Source organism: Manacus candei, unplaced genomic scaffold, assembly GCF_025592945.1.
Source record: "Manacus candei isolate 608988 ecotype Guabito, Panama unplaced genomic scaffold, ASM2559294v1 h1tg000023l, whole genome shotgun sequence".
NCBI classification, from domain to species: domain Eukaryota; kingdom Metazoa; phylum Chordata; class Aves; order Passeriformes; family Pipridae; genus Manacus; species Manacus candei.
In genome coordinates, this window is record NW_026138071.1 from 25,052,747 (window position 1) to 25,070,841 (window position 18,095).

Below are 18,095 nucleotides of genomic sequence, written 5' to 3' on the forward strand. Positions count from 1 at the left end.
ACTCTCCAAAAACCAGTGAGTCCAAGGGTTTAAGCCTCCTCTTGTGTTTTTGACCCACTTGACAGACTGATTGACAAAGGGAGGTTGTGCTGTGTACAGGTGGAGATGGGTGCAGGGCAAATGGGCTGCCTCCTGCATCCTTGCCAAAGAGATGATAGTAAATATTTTATTATTAGAAGGAAAATATGTTCAGATGCTTGATATTGCAGTTGATGATGAGGATGCCTCATTGCTGCTTCTCTGAATGTGCTTTTGGAGAGAAGTGAGACGCTGGTATTTCAAGTGGGGGTGACCATGGTGGAGATACTGGGATTCACTCTCCTTGAGTAACTCCAGTTGTAGGCAGATCCAGAGAGGAGTTGAATAAGAAATTAAACAAGTTGATCTCCTCCCAAAAGTTAGCTTCTCTGTTGAGATGGGAGGGTTATAAAATCTGTTAGTATTACAAGAAACAGAACTCAATGGAGTCAATTGTGACTTCTTAATTTAACGTATAGATTTGTCATCAACAGAGCATAGCAAAATAATGGGCTAAAAAGCAAAAGCTAATGGACATTTTTAAATGTCTCCATTATTTGCAACCTTTGAGTGAGCATCCAAATGATTTGGCTTTGTTATTAAAAAAAAAGTCAATGGGAAATTAATTTCCAAGTCATGTGCATGAATATTGATGAAAAACATAAATTCAGTTCAATACAGATGATTATTACTGCTGTAATTGGGACCATTAGGAGCTGAAACTGTCACTTTATGTAGCTGGTAATAAGTAAACAACTGCACATTAAGTATGAATGTGAGAGTAATGCCTGAAATTCACTTTTGTGATGGCCAAGCAGTGCTTTGCTCCTGCGCCCACCCAAAATTTCCCGTGTTTGGGGTGTAGATGAGAAGTACCCACGGGCTTGGCAGCCTGGCCGGTCGCAGTCACTGCTTTTTTGAGGCTTCCCAGGTGGGAAGGTGCATGTCCTGCAACTTTGGGATAACATTAGTGGTGAGTGTGTCTGCACAGGTGCTCTCTGTGAGGCTTTGCAGAACGTGGAAAGAGCAGGAATGGCAAAGTGCGTGTTGCTGGAGTGATGTGTTTGAGAGCTTCATGGCATGCTGGTGACATGGTACAGACTGTCAGACTGAGGTTCCCCCCCCCCCAGACTTGGAGAAAACATAAGGGGGCATCTGATTTTCCTGGGTGTGCATTGAAACAAGCACTGATGCGTTTTCCTCATGGAGATGCCTCTGTAAGGCCTCCTGAGCAGATCAGAGTGTATGTGCCCAGAGATTCGCAACAGTGAGAAAAGCTGCAGGCTGGCAGCACATCTTAAGCTGCTACTCCTTGCTCTCTGTTAGAGTCAGGGAGTGAGTATTTTTTATTAACCAGGAACAGGTAAAGCACACAACCTTTATCTTCTTGCCGCTCATCGGTTTCTGGGGCTATATAAAATAACACATCTAACAATATACAACAAAGTGCTTCGAAGAGAGTTTATGAAATATAGATCATAGTGGTTTTGCATGGCATGGCAAGGAATTACATTCTGTCATGCTCGTGTTTATGCCGATATACAGCTGGAACATCCCTGCAAATATATATTATTTTGGCACTTAATTTTAAAGGCTTCTACAACACATAAATGCCTCTTGCTGTTTTAAGAGATGAGCCAGGAAGACGAGTGGGATATGTTTGTGCTCTGTGTTGAGCTCAGGGACAGAGGGACTGGGAATCCTGTGTGACTCCTGCTCAGCTCCCACTTTGAATGTGGTCACTTTAGTGCTTTTTAATTACCTTGGCAAATCAGACCCAGAACAATTATTTGTGCTGTGGAGCGGCTGGAAATTGCCACATGTGGCTCAAAATGGGGCATAAAACTTGTTAACTACCAGTTCACAGCCTGCTTTCTGGCCTGTGTCCCTTCCAGGTTTGGCTCCCTGTGGCATCTGTGGGCAAGCTGGAGCACCTTTGATTGTCCGTGGCAGCAGCATTTCTCCGTCATGGCAGGAGTGCCTTTTTACCCTGTTAGTTGTAATTTGCCTTAAAAAACTTGCCAAAAGCAGATGTAATCTCTCTGTCTTAAAGGACTCCCTGCAAAGGATGTGAGGTTCTGTCCCAGCCCTTCCCCCTGCCAGTGACGAATTATCTTACCTGCTTCTCTTAAATACTTTCATAGTTTCCTCTTTTGTATTTTGAATGTGGCATAATTATCAGATGTGTCAAAAAATACGTTGTAAAGCTGAAACTGTTTAATAACTTACTGTAATAATGGATTATTAATGATGCATGGTTATACCCACATTTACTTTGGGACTTCAGTTTGTTCTGCTGGTCAGGGCTCTCTCCCACTCCGAGTACTGTTTTGGCATCAACTGCTCTGCTGGTTGGGTACTGATGGAAAAAAACATGCACTTCAGCACCCTGCAGTCGATGTAGGATAATCACTTTTGGTATGTGACTTGATTTGAGGCAATTTGTAACCCAATTTTTTTGTTGTTGTTGAGGGGAGATGACCATTCTAGTCAGCCCGGAGCTGCAAAAGCCAGGCCAGGTCATGCAATGGTTTGGGAGGACTGACCCCAGGCAGTGACTTTCCCTGGTTTCCAAAATTTTGTGGCAGAGCAGGCTGGGAGGAGCTTGGTTGCATAGACTTTTTGCCACGTATTGAGCAGGCAGCAAAGGCCTAGGTGTGAGCTGGCACAATGAGGTGTTCTGTGTAACAGAGGACCAGAGGGGACTGCTTTTTTTAAGACAGACATTAAGTGCTTGAATTACTAGGAGAAAAATTTGAAGGATCAGCATGATTTATTTTAAATTTGCTTTAAAGGTTTTATTTATCCAAAAAGAATTGATTTCCATAGCTGGGAGTAGTTACTGCAGTGACTTGGTTGTACAAAATTAATCTCAGCTGAAGAAAACTCGTAGTTTCCCATCTGGGCTGGCTTCACCCCCGCTGAATCCTCTTGCAAGAGCCAGCCCCAGGTGTTCTGCCTCCTCACAGCAAACAAATGGCTGCATTAGCTTTCAGGAAACGTTTAATGGGTGTGCAACACGCAATACCAGTGTTGCAGTATATAGCTTTATTAGCTGAGCTGCTGGAATTGTTTTCTGAGCTATGTTGATCCTTAGCACCGATTGCAAAATGGAACAGAAATTATTTATTAGTCCTTGGGAGCCTTAAGACAGAATAATACTTATCTGCCTGGAAACGCGGTCAGTCTTGTTGTTATAGGTGCTGCTGTGTTTAAAGAAGAAGCAAACAAACCCATTTTGTAGTTGGTAGTGCATTTTCAGATCTCCTGGCAGGGCCAGGTGTGTGTCTCCCTGAAGGGTGGCCATGCTTGTAGGGCAGGTCTTGAGGTTGTTCTGAATAAAACTGTAAATATGAGCTAGGACAGGGCTTTGTATTTCAAAAAGAAAGATGTAGTGTCTCCTAGTAGCAGTGGTTAATCCTTCCAGGTATTTCCAATACAACAAAACTATGTGAGGTCCCAGTTTGACCGTGTCTTTCCATCAAAATGGCGATTAAAAATATTATAAATAAACTCTTATTTAGATATAGTTTACTTTAATTAGTAAGGTTTTACCAGAAAATATTCAGAATGGGAACGTTTGTGGTTTAAATTAAGCGAATGAGGAGGTAGTTGTTATTTTAGAACCTGAGCAAACCAAGCAGTTTTTTCTTCAGTGCAGTATAATGAATGTGTGTAAAATATTTCAAGTTTTTAAATTTAGTGAGAGCTTTGAAATTTTACTATTAGTAGATCATAGAGAGAAATAAAGTAATATTACCATTTTTACTTTGGCTAGTAGATCAAATGTGTATTTGGAGAAGAAACCTTTGCAGTGCCTGCTCAGCTTTGGTCTGTGTTTAGCCGCCAGAAACACAGAACCCAAAAACGATCTGATCGAGCCTTTGTCCTATGAATGGTTTGCAATGAAACCAGCCCTTGCTTGCCCTCCCCGGTGGGGAGTTACAGTTCAGCAGGAACAGATTTCTGCTGCCATTTTTAGGGCAGAGGGAGTTTCCTTGGGAGTAAACTTTGAGCAGTTCATGGGTTTCTGCCTGCCTCCAGAAGCCCTTTGCCAAGAGGCTGCTTGAAGCTCGACTTGCCCTGGCACGAGAGCAGATTGCTCTGCAGCAGAGAGACCACAGTGGGAACAGAGATGAGAATTGTTCCCATTTCTATTAAAAAAAAAAGGGGGGGGATTGAGGGATGTAGTAAGCAAACAGTCAATAATAATAGCACTGCTCCAAAACCTAATTACTTTTGATATTTATAAAAAGGACCTGCATCATTCAGAAGTGCATATTTTCATCAATTTTACTGATTGTGCCTCCAGTCATGGAGAGTTTTGTTTGTATTGATCTAATCCAGGAATGGGAATGGCTCCAGAAGTGCTATTCTGGTGAGGCCCCTGTTTTGCATAATATAATGCCCATTTCAAAAGTTTTGATGTACTCAGATTAATTTACTCACAGTTAAGAACAACCCACAAGCTGTTGATTAATAGGAAAAGTAAGTGCAAAAAAACTCCAAACCAGCCCAGCCCCACGCTTGACCATTTAGGCAGCGTCGCAGACCCGGCAGGCTGAACACTGCATGAAAAGCTGCTATTCTAAAATGCTACTTCTGTGTTTCTTTCCCTCATTTATTTGGGCATTGTATGGTGTGTGACAGGACTAGTGGACTGAGCTGAGCTGGGATTCTCTGGTAGCTTTGAACTCGGCTTCAAAATGTAGAACAGAGTAGTATAATATTAAAGGTCATCCTTTGAAAACTGTGTTAAGATGGTATTTCTGTGCTTATCCGACACATCTCTGCTGTACATTCAGCCTGGGACTGAATGTGTTTGTCACTATTGTCTTTCTCCTATTTATTATTTATGGATTGCATAAAGCTGGGAAGAACTGGGGTCTTAAAGAAAGTGATGAGGAAAACAGTGTTGGATAGAAATCTGGTCAAGTTGCTCTCGGCTTGTCCAACAGACTGTTCAGAATAGGGAAAAAGTTGAATTATCCAGGTCAGCTTGGCTGCACAGGTCTCTCCAGCTTTACATCCTTCAGTCTGAGATTGGAGGGTCTCTGTCCAGTGTCTGATTCTGTCACTGGCAGGACTGGTAGGGATCTGCTGGTAGGGATCTGTTTGGCCCTTTAGGTGCTGAGGCCAAATGATTTTGCACTTTTCCTGCATTTCTGCATTTGATGGTAAATAACAGCACTTCATCCCATTTGGTGAGATGTGTTTAAATTGCTGAGATGATCACAGAATCATATTTGTACCTTCCCATCTCTACTGCTGATATTCAAGTAATTTGTGCAGGGGTGTTTGTTGCGATTGCCTGTATTGCTGTATACAAACTATATTTCCTTCTCTGCTCCTGTGCCCCTCTCCCACACTCATCCTGATTGTTTGTCCTGTGATTTCTTGCAGTGTGTGCTGGCACTGAGAACAAGCTGAGCTCCCTGTCTGACCTGGAGCAGCAGTATCGAGCCCTGCGCAAGTACTATGAGAACTGCGAGGTAGTTATGGGCAACCTGGAGATCACCAGCATCGAGCACAACAGAGACCTCTCCTTCCTGAGGGTAAGCAAACTTCTGTTTTCCTTCTCTCTGCCTTCTGTGTTTAGGGGTGCAGCTATGGGTGCTGGGCTGGAGAAGGGCAGGTGTCCTTCCCACCAGGTCCAGTGTGATATAACAGGATGATAAAATGTCAGAGATGTGCAGAGAATAAGAACAACGTCAGTGTTGTGACAAGTGCTCTGAGTTATTTAGATTTGACCAGGTTTTGGGGGAGAAAGCTATGACACTGCACAGAAAGGTGTCATCTTGCAGGTCTCTCTCACTGTGTACAGCCCACAGGTACGGAACAGGTAAGGTGGAGCTTGGGAAGGTCAGAGAATTGTGCAGGTAACCACTGGAGGCTTGGAGAAGCTAATCCTAAGAAAATGCCAGATATGGACTGATTGTCAAACAAGCTAACATTGTTTGTGGAGCATTGTGATTGTATGAGACTGGAGTTATCAACCTAATTAAGTCTTCAGCATCCAGGGGAAATCTCTAATAGAAAAAGGCTGTCCTGCCACTATGGAACCTGGATTACACACTCCCTCAGTCCTCTTTACAACAAATTTTGAGTAAATGTCATGCTTTTGGGTTTATGAAGGAACATTTTGGTGTGGTTTGTACATTCCCTGTTACTGTGCTAGCAACCACAAGGAGGGAAAGGTGAATGCCAAATTAAAAGAATTTAAGCCCATTGTTATTTGACATTTCCAAGCAAATTATGTTTGAGGAAATATCCCAGTAAAGAAGTGATCCAGGTAGGCATCTGAGATCGCTGCACACATGGAAGAACTGGTGTGCAGGTCTGAGGGCCACGGTAGCCAGGCACCCCACAAGAGTGTTATTGCCATCTGTGCTGATTGTACTCTCCAACAGAAGAAGTTCAGCTGTGACACAGATAAGGGTTTACACTGCTCCTATCACATGGTGTCACACGCCTGTACTTCTGCAGAATGCTGATGTCGCATTGCAAGGTGCATGTCTGTATGTAAATGGCATTTTCATAAAAAGCACGTAGCGGGAGCGGTGGAGTTTAAATCTGGCAGCAGGAGAAGGCAGCGGCAGTCAGCCTCAGCAGGTTGGGTTACACTCAGTCATTCAACTTGCTGGGTCTCGAGTGAACCAAGTGCTTAATTCCAGTTTGTAAAAATGTGAATTTTCCACTATGGGTTCTAACAAGGGCAAAACCAACTCCCCAGCAGCGTGTTTAGCTTTGCTTCACGTGGAATTTGTTGGGGATTTCACAGCACTGTCATTCTATGCATTGGCCTATTTTTACTCTAAGTGTACACCAGGCTGCTAAAAGATCTACAAGCAAAATTCAGCTACCAGATACGTCTGGAATAAAGTTTGGGGTGCTAATTGCACTCAGACTAACAGGTTGCTTGTTAATTTGAGCGATGAATGCCTCGGAAGTGAATGCTATCTATACATTTCACAGTTGTGACAGGTGGAGAAAACACATATGCTTGTGCTCTGAAATAGATACAGACTTGGTGCAGCTGGACCAGCGTTTCCCACCACATTAGACAGGTGGCAGATAGATGCCTCCTGCGAGGGCAGGGTCCCTGCACTGATTCAGGCACTGCTGCAGTTTCAGATGCCTCCCAAAACCCCTGACTGGGCCATCGTGCATGGCTCAAATTCATCACAGACAGTTCTTCAACTGTGGCTTCCCTTCTTTGTTATGCTGCCTGCTGGTAGGTAGGGAAAGCAAATTATTTGGAAATTAGGGAATTAACGTTCCTTGTGGAGAGCTGCTATAAGCAGAGTAAAATATTGGTGGAAAGACAGCAGTAAAATCAGCAAATGGGAACAAGAAGGAAGGGCCATGTGTAGTAAATGAAGGTGGTTTGGGCACTTGTGCTTTTCAGTGACAGCTACTATCACTGTTTTATTAGTTTTATTGCTTCTCTTACCTGCATCTGCCCTCTCACAGATGTCTCAGCAAAAAAAGGCAGAACTTTAAACAAAACTCAGCAAAATGGAAGTCTAGTTAATATGATAAATTGTAGTCATTAAAGTAGAAAACCAAACAGAGGAGAACATGTTCTTGGGGAGGCAAATAAATAAATAAATGTTGGCGCATTTACACCAATAATTCAACATTCATTAGTTAAGCAGTATTACTTGTTTTATCATATTAAAAATGGTTTTAATGGCCAAATGAAGGTGGCAGATGGGAGATAACTAGGAGAAAGGCTGATTGTCTCTCTCAGACTTAAATATGGTTAGCTTGTTGTGCAAGATGATGCTCTTTCAGCCTGCTCCAGGTTTTTAGTCTCTGTTACAGTAATTACCCTCTTCCTCCACAAAAAGAACTTCAGGTGTTGGAGCATCCTTGGTTTTTCTGCGTGCCCAGCTGATGAGTTCCATGGCTCTGTGTGCTCACCTGCCTTCTCCTTAGTGCTCAGCTTAGCTGGGCAGCCTCTCACTCCAGGACAGAGGGAAGACCCAGCGAAGGCACGCTGAGCCTTTTTTATCATGCAGTAATAAACAAATAGCATAAATGAATTGAAGTGGAAAAACCCCATAATTTTATTTACCCTTCAGAGGAACATTAAAGATCAGCATTGCATCTCTCATATTTATTTAGACATTTATTCCCTAAGTTGATTTGCTTTATGTCTATGAGTTAGCTCTCTGGATATTTGCTGATTAAGACTAAAAGGGGCTGTCTGTCACCTGATTGAAGTGCTCAGCCCCTTAAACTTCCAGGCCTGCCAGCTAGTGCATGGCTTTGAGACCATGAAGAGCTTCATTTCTGTAAGAAAGGATTGCATGTACCAGTGGTTTTTTTCCCAGCATTCTTGTATGTATGCAGAACAGGACTACAAATCTTCTGTGTTTATTTAATATATTTTATTTGACTTTCTGGTTGTGTTGCAGTCTTGGTATTACTTGGCTGTGGGTGGCCAAAGCAGGGGTGAGCAATTGCAATATGAACTTGTGGTCTGTATGTGCTGCCCTCCAGCTCCATCAGCTCTGTCACTGCTACTTGGTGCTTCCCTGCAGTGTGGCCACAATGTGGGAGTCATGACAGAGGAAAGGAGCACTCACTAGGAAGTGCAGAGGAAAAGTTTTGTCTAAGCATAAGTGTTGAGTAAGGCAAGATGTTTCTGACCTCGGGCTGATAGCCATCTCTCTTTGTCATTCATTTTAGGCTTAAGGTAACCACAGAGAATGTACAAAGGGATTATTCAATTCCTACTTCTGCCAGCTTTGGCAATGAAATGAGGCTTAGGTTAATGCAGCACATGGCTGTTGGAGTCCCACCTCCATATCCTGGCCAAGGTGGGTTCACCACTGGCGTAAATGCTGCAGTATGGAAAGGCACTTTTTGTTTCTAAGAGCATGATTGAACTGGGCATGACAAATAATTGGGTGGAAGTCAGGCCCTTAGAGCTCTCTTGTCCCTGTCATGTGTCCAGGCTTACCCAGCAAGGCAGCAGTGACAGTGGGAAGGGGTCAGGCTCCATCTCCCACTGCTTCCCAACCCCCCAGCATCCTTTAACCAGTTGCACGGGCCAGGCTTCTACATTAGGATTTGCTCTGTAAAGATTTGCTCTAGATAAGCTGGTTGAGCTGGCTCGTGTCTTGAGTGAGCTGAGATTTCCTTCCCTGCTTTGGAATTGAGAAAAAAAATCTTGAGGTAAGCTCAGATAGTGCACTCAGATCGTTCATATTGCAAGCGACTGTTTGGTTTCAGAAGTAGGAACCTATTATAGTTTCACTTGGTAAAGCTGACAGTTAGTATTGAGGGCAGTTCATATTTCTTAAAAGCATCTCCATATTTAATTTTAGAAATAAAATACACAACTAGTGTATCACAAAACAATCTTCTGTAAGCACTCCTGTTCTCTTAAACATATTTGCTAAATGAGAGTTATCTTTGACTAATCCCCTGTCTTTTAGTAATTGACAGTCAGTAAATTGTCTTCTTGTGCCTGAATTTTATTTAACCAATTCAGATTGTTTATTTTTGAAGACATGACCAAAGTTCTGTGCTGTTCCCTGCCATAACACTCCCAAATGATTATGAAACTTATTTCTAACTGCATTCAACAGCCTTCAAAAATGATCTTGCACTGCTTTCTTTATAAATCCATTTTTCATTTACCTCAGTGGACCTGGTGTAGCACCCTCAGGCACAGCTACAGTGGCAGCTGCCTGCCTGCCATTTAACAGGGTGGGCATTTCATAGTGGGCAGCTTTACAGCTGCTGCAGTTACTGCAGAGATGTAGAACCCCATCTCCCTCTGTCAGCACATGTTACCCTGTGCTCGGTGAGAACCTGGGCTGGCCCAAACTTAGCACTTATAGTCACATTTAGACTCTGTGTGGCAGATGGGATTTGGTGATTTGGGATTTATATTTTTTTGTTTCTGGTTGTGTGGTATTCTTGGAGGAAGTTTTGGTGAGACAGACCCCTTTGAGGGTGGAGGACTGCCAGAGCACCCACAGGAAGAGCTGGTTGCAAAGTATGCTGCCTGGCCCTGTGGCATTCAGAACTGCTTCTGATTAAAAAAAACCATAACTAATTTTTTTTTTAAGGCTTTTTGGTCTTTTATAGTAAAACAGGGCTAAGCAGACCCTTTTGAAAGCTCTGGCAGCAGAGCTGAGTGGAGATGTTGGCACAGAGGGAGTCTGCAGTCTCAACAGACAAATCGGGAAGAGGAGCACAGAGACAGAAGGATATTGCCTTGTCCAGTTCACTTGGCAGATCACTGTGATGATGTGTGTGGCTCCCCAGGGCCTGGCAGCACAGCTCTGCATCCCCTTCTGCAGCAAAATGGTGTCTTAGTGCCCATCTGATAGGCTTCAGTAAGGTCCCAGCTCAGCAGAAAGGAAGTGGGATGTGGAGTGTTGTGCCTATCAGAAGTTCCCTGAAGGACAGGCTGTGGAGTGGCTGTGTCTCTGTGGAGGGGAATTTTCCCTAGCAGTGGCAGGAAAGCATTGCAGTCTGGCCCTACCCCAGCAGAGGGATTTTGGGGAGGGTTGCTGGGCAAAGTGGCTCTGTAGCATTTGTTGCACGGTGAGTTGCATCACTTGCCAGCATGTGTTTTATTCTTGGCTGGCAAAAGGCAAAGTGCCCCCAGGTAATTACAGAGCTGGAAATCAAGTACATGTATTTATGTGTTTGTAATTGCCCTCCCAGGACCTTACCTGTTAAAAAACAAAACACAAAGAGCTGGATGGTGTGCCAGCAGTGGTGTGAGGGTCAGGCCTGTGCATGCCACACAAATCCATGTGGAAAGAGGACACCTCCAGCTTGCTGTGTGAACCTGGGTAGAGCATCCTGTACTCATAGCAATGAATACAACTGCTGTGCTGGATGGGTTACAAGACACTGGTGACATGCCAGGCCATGCTTCTGTCGTGGACAGAATGTGTTACACAGGCTGTGATCAGCTGCCAGCTGTGCTGGGTGAACCTGAGCCAAGTTTAAAGTGAGCCGGATCCCAAAGTTGGAGGGTGGAATGGGAGCAAAGGCTAACTGCAAAAAGCATGTGTGCAAAAAGCTCTTCTCCAGAAGAACAGCTTCTTCTGCCATTTCCCATTGCTACTGTAGAATTAGTAGCTTAAAATAGTTACAGTGGTGTAAACTGATCTCAAAATGGCTAGGAAGTTTGGATTGCCGAGGTAGGGAATGGCACAGATTTGCGTGGTCTTCTAGGCCTGTCCTTGCTCAGAAGAGGGTAATGAAGTGCTGTAGCCACAGTGAGTAGTTGAGTGCCAGGTGCTGTTGCAATAATTGGTGTTCCCATTGCCCTCATCCCTTTATATTGACAAATATCACACTCCATGTAGTCCCTATCGTAATGTTACCCATCTCCTTCCCAAACCCGCCACTCCCAGGGCCTCTCAGCTAGTAGTTAAAAGCCATCCAGCACTTTCTGACCTAAATGTCTTTAGAGGTGTTACATTATTTTTGTGCTTCAGTTGCTTGTCCCCCTCATGTTACACTGAGAGGAGATCACACGCATCTCCACAGTGTCTGCTCTCTTGTGCTGTCCCAGTCAGGTGTCTGTAATGCAGGTATGTCCTTGTAACTCCACAGACTGCCCTTAGAGGCCCCTGTGCTTTCCTTTCTTGGATGCTCAAAACCCTGTTTTCAACAGCCTATCTTGGTTTCAAGCCATTTTTTGTAGATACAGAACATTAACTGGTCACTTCAGGCCCCTGCCAAGGCCTCTAGTCTAAGCCTGTGGCTGCTGCTGCTGCTGGATGCAATTCAGCAGCATAGGGACCTTGCTCACACCTCCCCTTCCTTCTCCACCGAAATCTGGGTTCATGGTTGGACCTGATGATCTTAAAGGTTTTTTCCAACCTAAACAGTTTTATGATTCTATGAAAAGCTGCCTGTGCAACCTCCAGCCCCTCATCTGCCTCCTCCCTGCCTTTCCGCCAGAATTTCTTCCTTGTGCCTGGCCACACTGCCTACGTGGGGACACAAACAATCCCATGTGGCAGACAGCTGCCCTGCTGTGGTGTCCCTGTGCCCTGACTGTGCCACCAGACCTCGGTGGAGCTGCAGAACATCAAGGGATGACCCTGAACCCCCTGCCACCTCCCACACCCCCCTTGCCCTGCTGTGACAGAGCCTCTCACCACTCAGCTATTCCTCTTTGGCTCTTGCTGAGCCTTTTTTGACATTTACAGACCTGACAGCTTTGTCTCTCACACAGCCAGTGCTTTCATTAGTTCCCAACAGCCGGATTTTAACTCGGGTTTTACGCTCCTGACAGCCTTATTCTTTTATTTTTATAGCTGTCCTGAGCATTGCAGCACATAGAATAAGTGGTCTGCAAGACTCTGTTCTCTTCCGTACACAACACCGACCTCCTCTTCCTAAAATAAACAGAAAAACCCACTTGCACAACCTTTTTCCCTACTCTTTTCCCTCCCTACCACCAATGCAACAGCACCAAGCAGCCCAGATCAGCTCTGCAGTGGATTGGACTTTGCTTTCAACTGAGATGAGATTCTGCAAGCAGTGCTCTTATACTTGAATGAAATTTGTAGCTTCAGCAAAACAAACAGAGAAGAGAATTAATATACAATTAATCCTCAAGCTGGGTTTGCCAAGCTGTAACCAAATATATGTACATTAGCTATTGCCCCATTAATTTAGCAATTATTTTTGGTGACTTTGTATGAAAGACACAGTTTGAAATAATCACTTCTGTTTAGAAGGAGAGTTGGGTGCTGTGGAAATGCAGGTTCCTGTTTTGGTACAGTGATGGACTGTAAAGTGACCCTTGGTGTCTGTGTCTGCTGGATGCTATGTAACTCCCCAGGCAGCATTTTTTTGGAAAAGGTTGTAAGGGAGGAGGGCTGCAGATGATGCCCTTTTCCAGGATAGCCTGGGATGGTGCTGGGCAGCTCCTCACATCCCACCTGCTGCAGGGCTGCTCTTGTGAGTGCTGCTTAAACAACTGGGGCACTGGTGGCTACATTCCTTTGTGATCATGTCCCTGTGATTGATTTGTTGTATAAAACACATGCATGGAGAGAGGAGTAGGTGTTGGCAGTCAGCCCTTCACTGAACAGCACCCCTGTGCTCATGAATGGGGCATTCTGAGAGGCTCCCCTGTCAGAACTCTGGGTGGACGTGGGCATGGATCCCAACATGGGGCTTGCTTTCCCTCTTCTCATTGTTGGCAGTGGCCTACAGGAGAGCCCAGCTCTCCTGCAGCCTTTGCCTGTGTGTCCTTGGGTTAGGGGAGCATCCTTCAGCTGTATCATGGGGAGATGAGAGGTCAAGATTTGAATAATCCAGGATGATTAAGGAGTCTCTTTAAGTTGTCTTTTAGCATTTCCCTTTCAGCTCCTATTTTATGGGAGGTACCACATCTCCAGCTGCCTGGGAAGCCTGTCTGATTCATGTGCAAGGCAGTGGTAGCAAGTCTGGAGCAGGAGAGAGATAAAAGAAACCTGGCTTAAATTATTCAGAGTAACCCAGACCCATGCACATGCTTGAGATCAGTAATATCCTTTTCACTTGCTATCCCATTTTCATGGTTGCAGCAAAGCTGCCTTTGGTTAGGCAGAGCAGAGCACTGGGGAGGTGATATGGGGTGACTCCCCCATGCCCAGGGTCTGCACCAGTCCTCCTTGTGATGTGAGGAGGGGGTCTGTCCTTCTCACTGGTCCTGCTGGACCTCATGAGCCCTTCTGGTAGCTTTTGGGTCCTGCAGGGGTGCCCAGGTTGGCATGGGATGCACAGTGTGGGAGTGCTCCTGCTTGGGTCAACCATGGCTGCAAGTGATGTTTGCCATTCAACAGAATTGCCACCACCTTTCCAGCCCCCATGCTGGGAGATTTTGAGGTGTAAAAGACTCTAGTACCAAAAATATGCTCAGGAAGTAGGGATCACTGCTTCCCTTCCCATGGTGATCCAGGGTAGCTCCTGGACCAGCACTATCACCTCACTTAGGCACTGGATGACCTGCCTTTGCCTATGCATGGCCAGCCAAGTGTCTGACAAACTGCTTTTGCTTTCCAAGTGGTCCTGGCACCCTGAATCTTAGCCACCAACAAAAATACACACCCAGAGTCAAATATTTAACATGAACAAAAACAACTGTCTAGGCTTGTTAAATTTTATTTTTTTTTATTAAATACAGACTGTCAATTTATTTCTTTTCCAATTGTTTAGTGCCTCATCAAACTCTTCTTTCTGTCTGTCCATTAAGGAATCTGATCCCTGTGTGTCTACAAAATATGTGTGGCTAAGCCAGAACCCAGAAGTTGCTGTGATGAGTGCTATAAAAACGCTGGTAGTGGAGGAGAGGACATCACTAAAAATAAAACAGTGCAAACTTTCTTAATTAGGTGTTGTTTCTCTTCGAAGCTGATCTTCCCTCTAGGCCAATGAAACCAATTATACCCTCTCTTTCAACCACCTTATGTTGTTAATGATCTGACTCTTGTAAATGTAAACCTCTCCCCTACCGATGCCTTTGGAAATGCTGGCCTAATTGAAGCTGGAGAAAAGCAAACAATGGAGTAAAGCTAAACTAACCAACAGAAAAAAAAAACCGTAGTTGCAAATGCTTTTAAATTATAAATAGATTTGTTAGGTGGTAAAGCAAATGAGTAGTTTTCTTCCAGTCATAGAAAGAAAGGTTATGTGGTGTAAATGGTGAGTATAATGAGGTCTCAAGTCTTAACCTCACCTAGGAGATGGCATGAACTCCACCTTCTTCACACTGTTCACTGAAAGCTTTGCTTTATTTAAGCCTTATTTATTCTCTTCTTTGTCTGCTCTCTAATCCTTCAGTGGAACAGAGGCTGGAGTTGGGAGGCACAGATGAGGTATAGAGAGGGATATAGCTACATATGTACCTGGGGTATGGCAGCCTGTGGCAAGTGGAAGTGTGTTACACTTTCAGTAACATTCTCCTGTTTGTCTGAGCATTTAGGTGATATGTGGCCAATTTTTCCTCTGGCCTTCCCTCTTTCCAATCCCACTTTACTATGGAATAAACTGAAATTAGACAAACTGACTGTTAGAGAGCTGAATAATCTTGCATTGTAATACACTGACTCAGAGTCCTGGATCAATGGTCTTGAATTGCTGTTAAAATCCATATGAAAAGGAAAGCAAAGTCTTTTGCTGTAAGCTGTGTCAAGGGGTGGAGGAGCAGAGGGGTGGATTGAAGCTTAGCCAACAGTTTTTGTGCTAAACTGGATCAATTTTAAAGGTTTCCTCTGTAGATGCCTGCCGGAGGGCTTTTATAGTTCAGAAATGTCAGCACAATTGTGCAGATTGCAGCATTCAACAAGAGCAGCTCCCACCTCAAACCTGATACCAGCACTGGCCCCACATTGCAGCCCCACATGTCACACAGACATCCTGTGTAGGTGCCCAGGATGGCTGGGGAGGGGAGAAGTTGGCCTTCATGACCATCTGCCTCAAAAAGAACATGTCAAGGGAGGGTTTCAAGGATGTGTGTTGGTGAAAGCTGCTCCATTGTGTGGGGCTGCTCTCAGGAGCCAGAGAGACTGGAGCTGACCAGCAGGGGATAGGATGGAAAGGTGGAATCAGAAGGTTTTGGTTAAAGAGTCAAGTATGAGGATCAAGTTCAAGGCAGTATTTCCACAGGTGGTTAAGCACAATTGGTCTCATCAACTGGTACTCATGTTTGAAGTTAAGTAAAAGGGTAACAGTCCTGCACGCTGTATTGAATAGCACACAGTGTTTCTTTTCACACTTTAGTGGTCATTAGTCCTACCAGAGAGAAAGAATGAAGTGCTCTGAGGTAGTGTCTGAACATAATAAACTTGAAAATGTCAAAAGGCAAGGTAGAAATATCATGCTCATTTTGACAAAGCTGCACTGTCTTGTGCAGGAAAAATAACGTCAATAGCTTAATGTTGTTCACTGAAAAGAGAAGTTATGCCAAAAATGCATTTTTTTTACCAGAGTTTATGCTCATGCTTTAAGAAAACAACCTTAATGAGCACAAGGTGGAGATGAGACCCTCAAAGTAAATGCTGTTCAGTTTGACCAGGATGAGAGAGATGGAGCCAAGTGGTCCAAGAGTTTGAATGGTGGTCAGAGCTTGATGTCACCACCTATTTTGATTTCTGATGTTTTGGCATGGATTCAGATTCTGAAGTGCCAGCAAAAAACCCTGTACAATATTATAAATCGGTCTTTAATTTTGGATAATGGTGTGATGGTGGAAGCATCTGTGTCTTGCTGCAGGGGACAACCTGGCAAGCTGACAAGGAAACCCAGTGACACCCATGGCTGCCTGCAGGTGTGTTGCTGCCTCCAAACAGGGGAGCTTGAGATATGCAATCTCCTTTTCTTATATTCTGTAAACCAAAACCAACAACCTGTGCAATACGTGCCTCAGGAATGATAATGACAGTTTATCCCTCAGAAGTGTGTGGTGCAGAGTGAAGGCCTAAGAAAGCAAAATCTCTGCTGGATATCAGGGAATTAACGGCTGTCTCTGCAAAAGTGTGGAGCAACCTCTTCGGAAGCAAAAGATGTTACTGGATTGCTTTCAGACCTGCTGAGTGATCAACTAGCAGAAAATATATCCATTGTAACAAGATGTCTTACTTTGATATGGTGTGAAAAATCTGACCTAATAGGTCTTATAGATTGCTGTCATTTTTTGAAATACTGCTTTTAATTTCTTTGGAGTTTGGTGAACTTTCAGGTAAAAGGAAGAAGAGAGGAAGTGCACTCTGCAGATGGGTTACCCATGTTGGTGTTTCATCTGCTGTGCAATCTTAGTTATCTTCAGGTTATTTGGAAAAGGCTCCTGTAAGTTAAAAGCTCAGGAGATGATTAATGAAAAAGAAAAGGCAACTGCAAACCTGTGTCCTCCCTGCATTCCTGTCACATTTGTGTGATGTTCTCGTGAGCACATCACACCTTGCCTAAAATAGGGAAACCTATTAAAAACAGCCATTGCCCAAATCCCTATGGAAGGGCACTGCAGAAAGAGATGAGGTGAATTTCAGTTCTCAGTAATTTTTAGCAATGTGTCAGTAGAGAGAAATAAGAGGAAAATATTTGCAAATATTTATGCTGTGCTAAAACAACAGTAGAGAGCAAAGGCAGCTGCACAGCTTAAACCTACACCATTTTGCTGGCATTGATTGCAGTCACAGCTATTTGCCTGGTAGCTGGGTGTCCTCATTCCCCGCCTCCTCTGCCTATTTGTTTCCTGAAAATGCTGATATTTGGAATTGAGGCCAGGTGAGGTCCATCAATTTAGGAAATGGTGAGCTGATCCCAGCCATGCTGTCAATTAGCTCTAGTGCCTGGCATCAGCATGGCCGGAGGTTATGGCAGAGATGCCCAGTAATGACGGTGGGTGCTGGAATACGCTCCCTTGTCAGCTCATCATTTCAGTGCCTAAGTAATAATTTGATCTCAGCAGAACAGCTGGTTTTGAACTACAGATTATCCACTACTTCATCTCCTCACTTAACTGCAAAGCTGATTTGTTTCAGATAGAGATCAATTATATTCCAAAACAACGCTCAGTTTACTTGTATCATGTGAAATGAAGATAAAATGGGTTCCTGCACTAGCAATAGCTCTTCCATTACAGACTCTCTGTCCCTGCACATAAATACCCATCATGGGTGACTGAGCATTCGTTCCTGGGGTGAGTTGTGCTCATTTCATTAGGATACAAATGAATTATTTCAGCAGACAATGAATATATAAGAATAAACTGTGCTTAAAAGGGCATTTATTTCTCACACTGCCTATAAGTGTCCCTGGTTGGAGGACACGAAAATCACTCAAAGTGATTAAATGCAAAGTCAAATACATCTGGTTAGAGCCTGTGGAGAAGAACTGCCTATTGTGTGCAAGGAGATCCAGTCATTACAAAGCAAGTGTTTTCCTTGATGTTACTGGCCTTTTGAGCAAAAATGTCTCTACTACTTGCCAGTGAAATTGAGATATTTTGCTTCATTTGCAATGAAGACCCCCTCACCTTGCAGGCTGATCTGGTGTGTGTGCTCAGCCGGCGCACGCTTGGGCTACACTAATGAATAGCA

At 44.1% G+C, this 18,095-nt stretch overlaps 1 protein-coding gene across 4 annotated transcripts in view; it reads left to right on the forward strand.

Moving 5' to 3' along the window:
- ERBB4 (erb-b2 receptor tyrosine kinase 4) overlaps positions 1-18,095 on the forward strand; it is a 603,712-nt gene that overhangs the window by 224,919 nt on the left and 360,698 nt on the right. For all 4 annotated transcript variants that reach the window (XM_051786747.1, XM_051786748.1, XM_051786745.1 and 1 more), the window contains exon 2: positions 5,422-5,573. In XM_051786747.1, the coding sequence (XP_051642707.1) occupies positions 5,422-5,573 (152 nt within the window). The remainder of the gene's footprint in view (positions 1-5,421; positions 5,574-18,095) is intronic.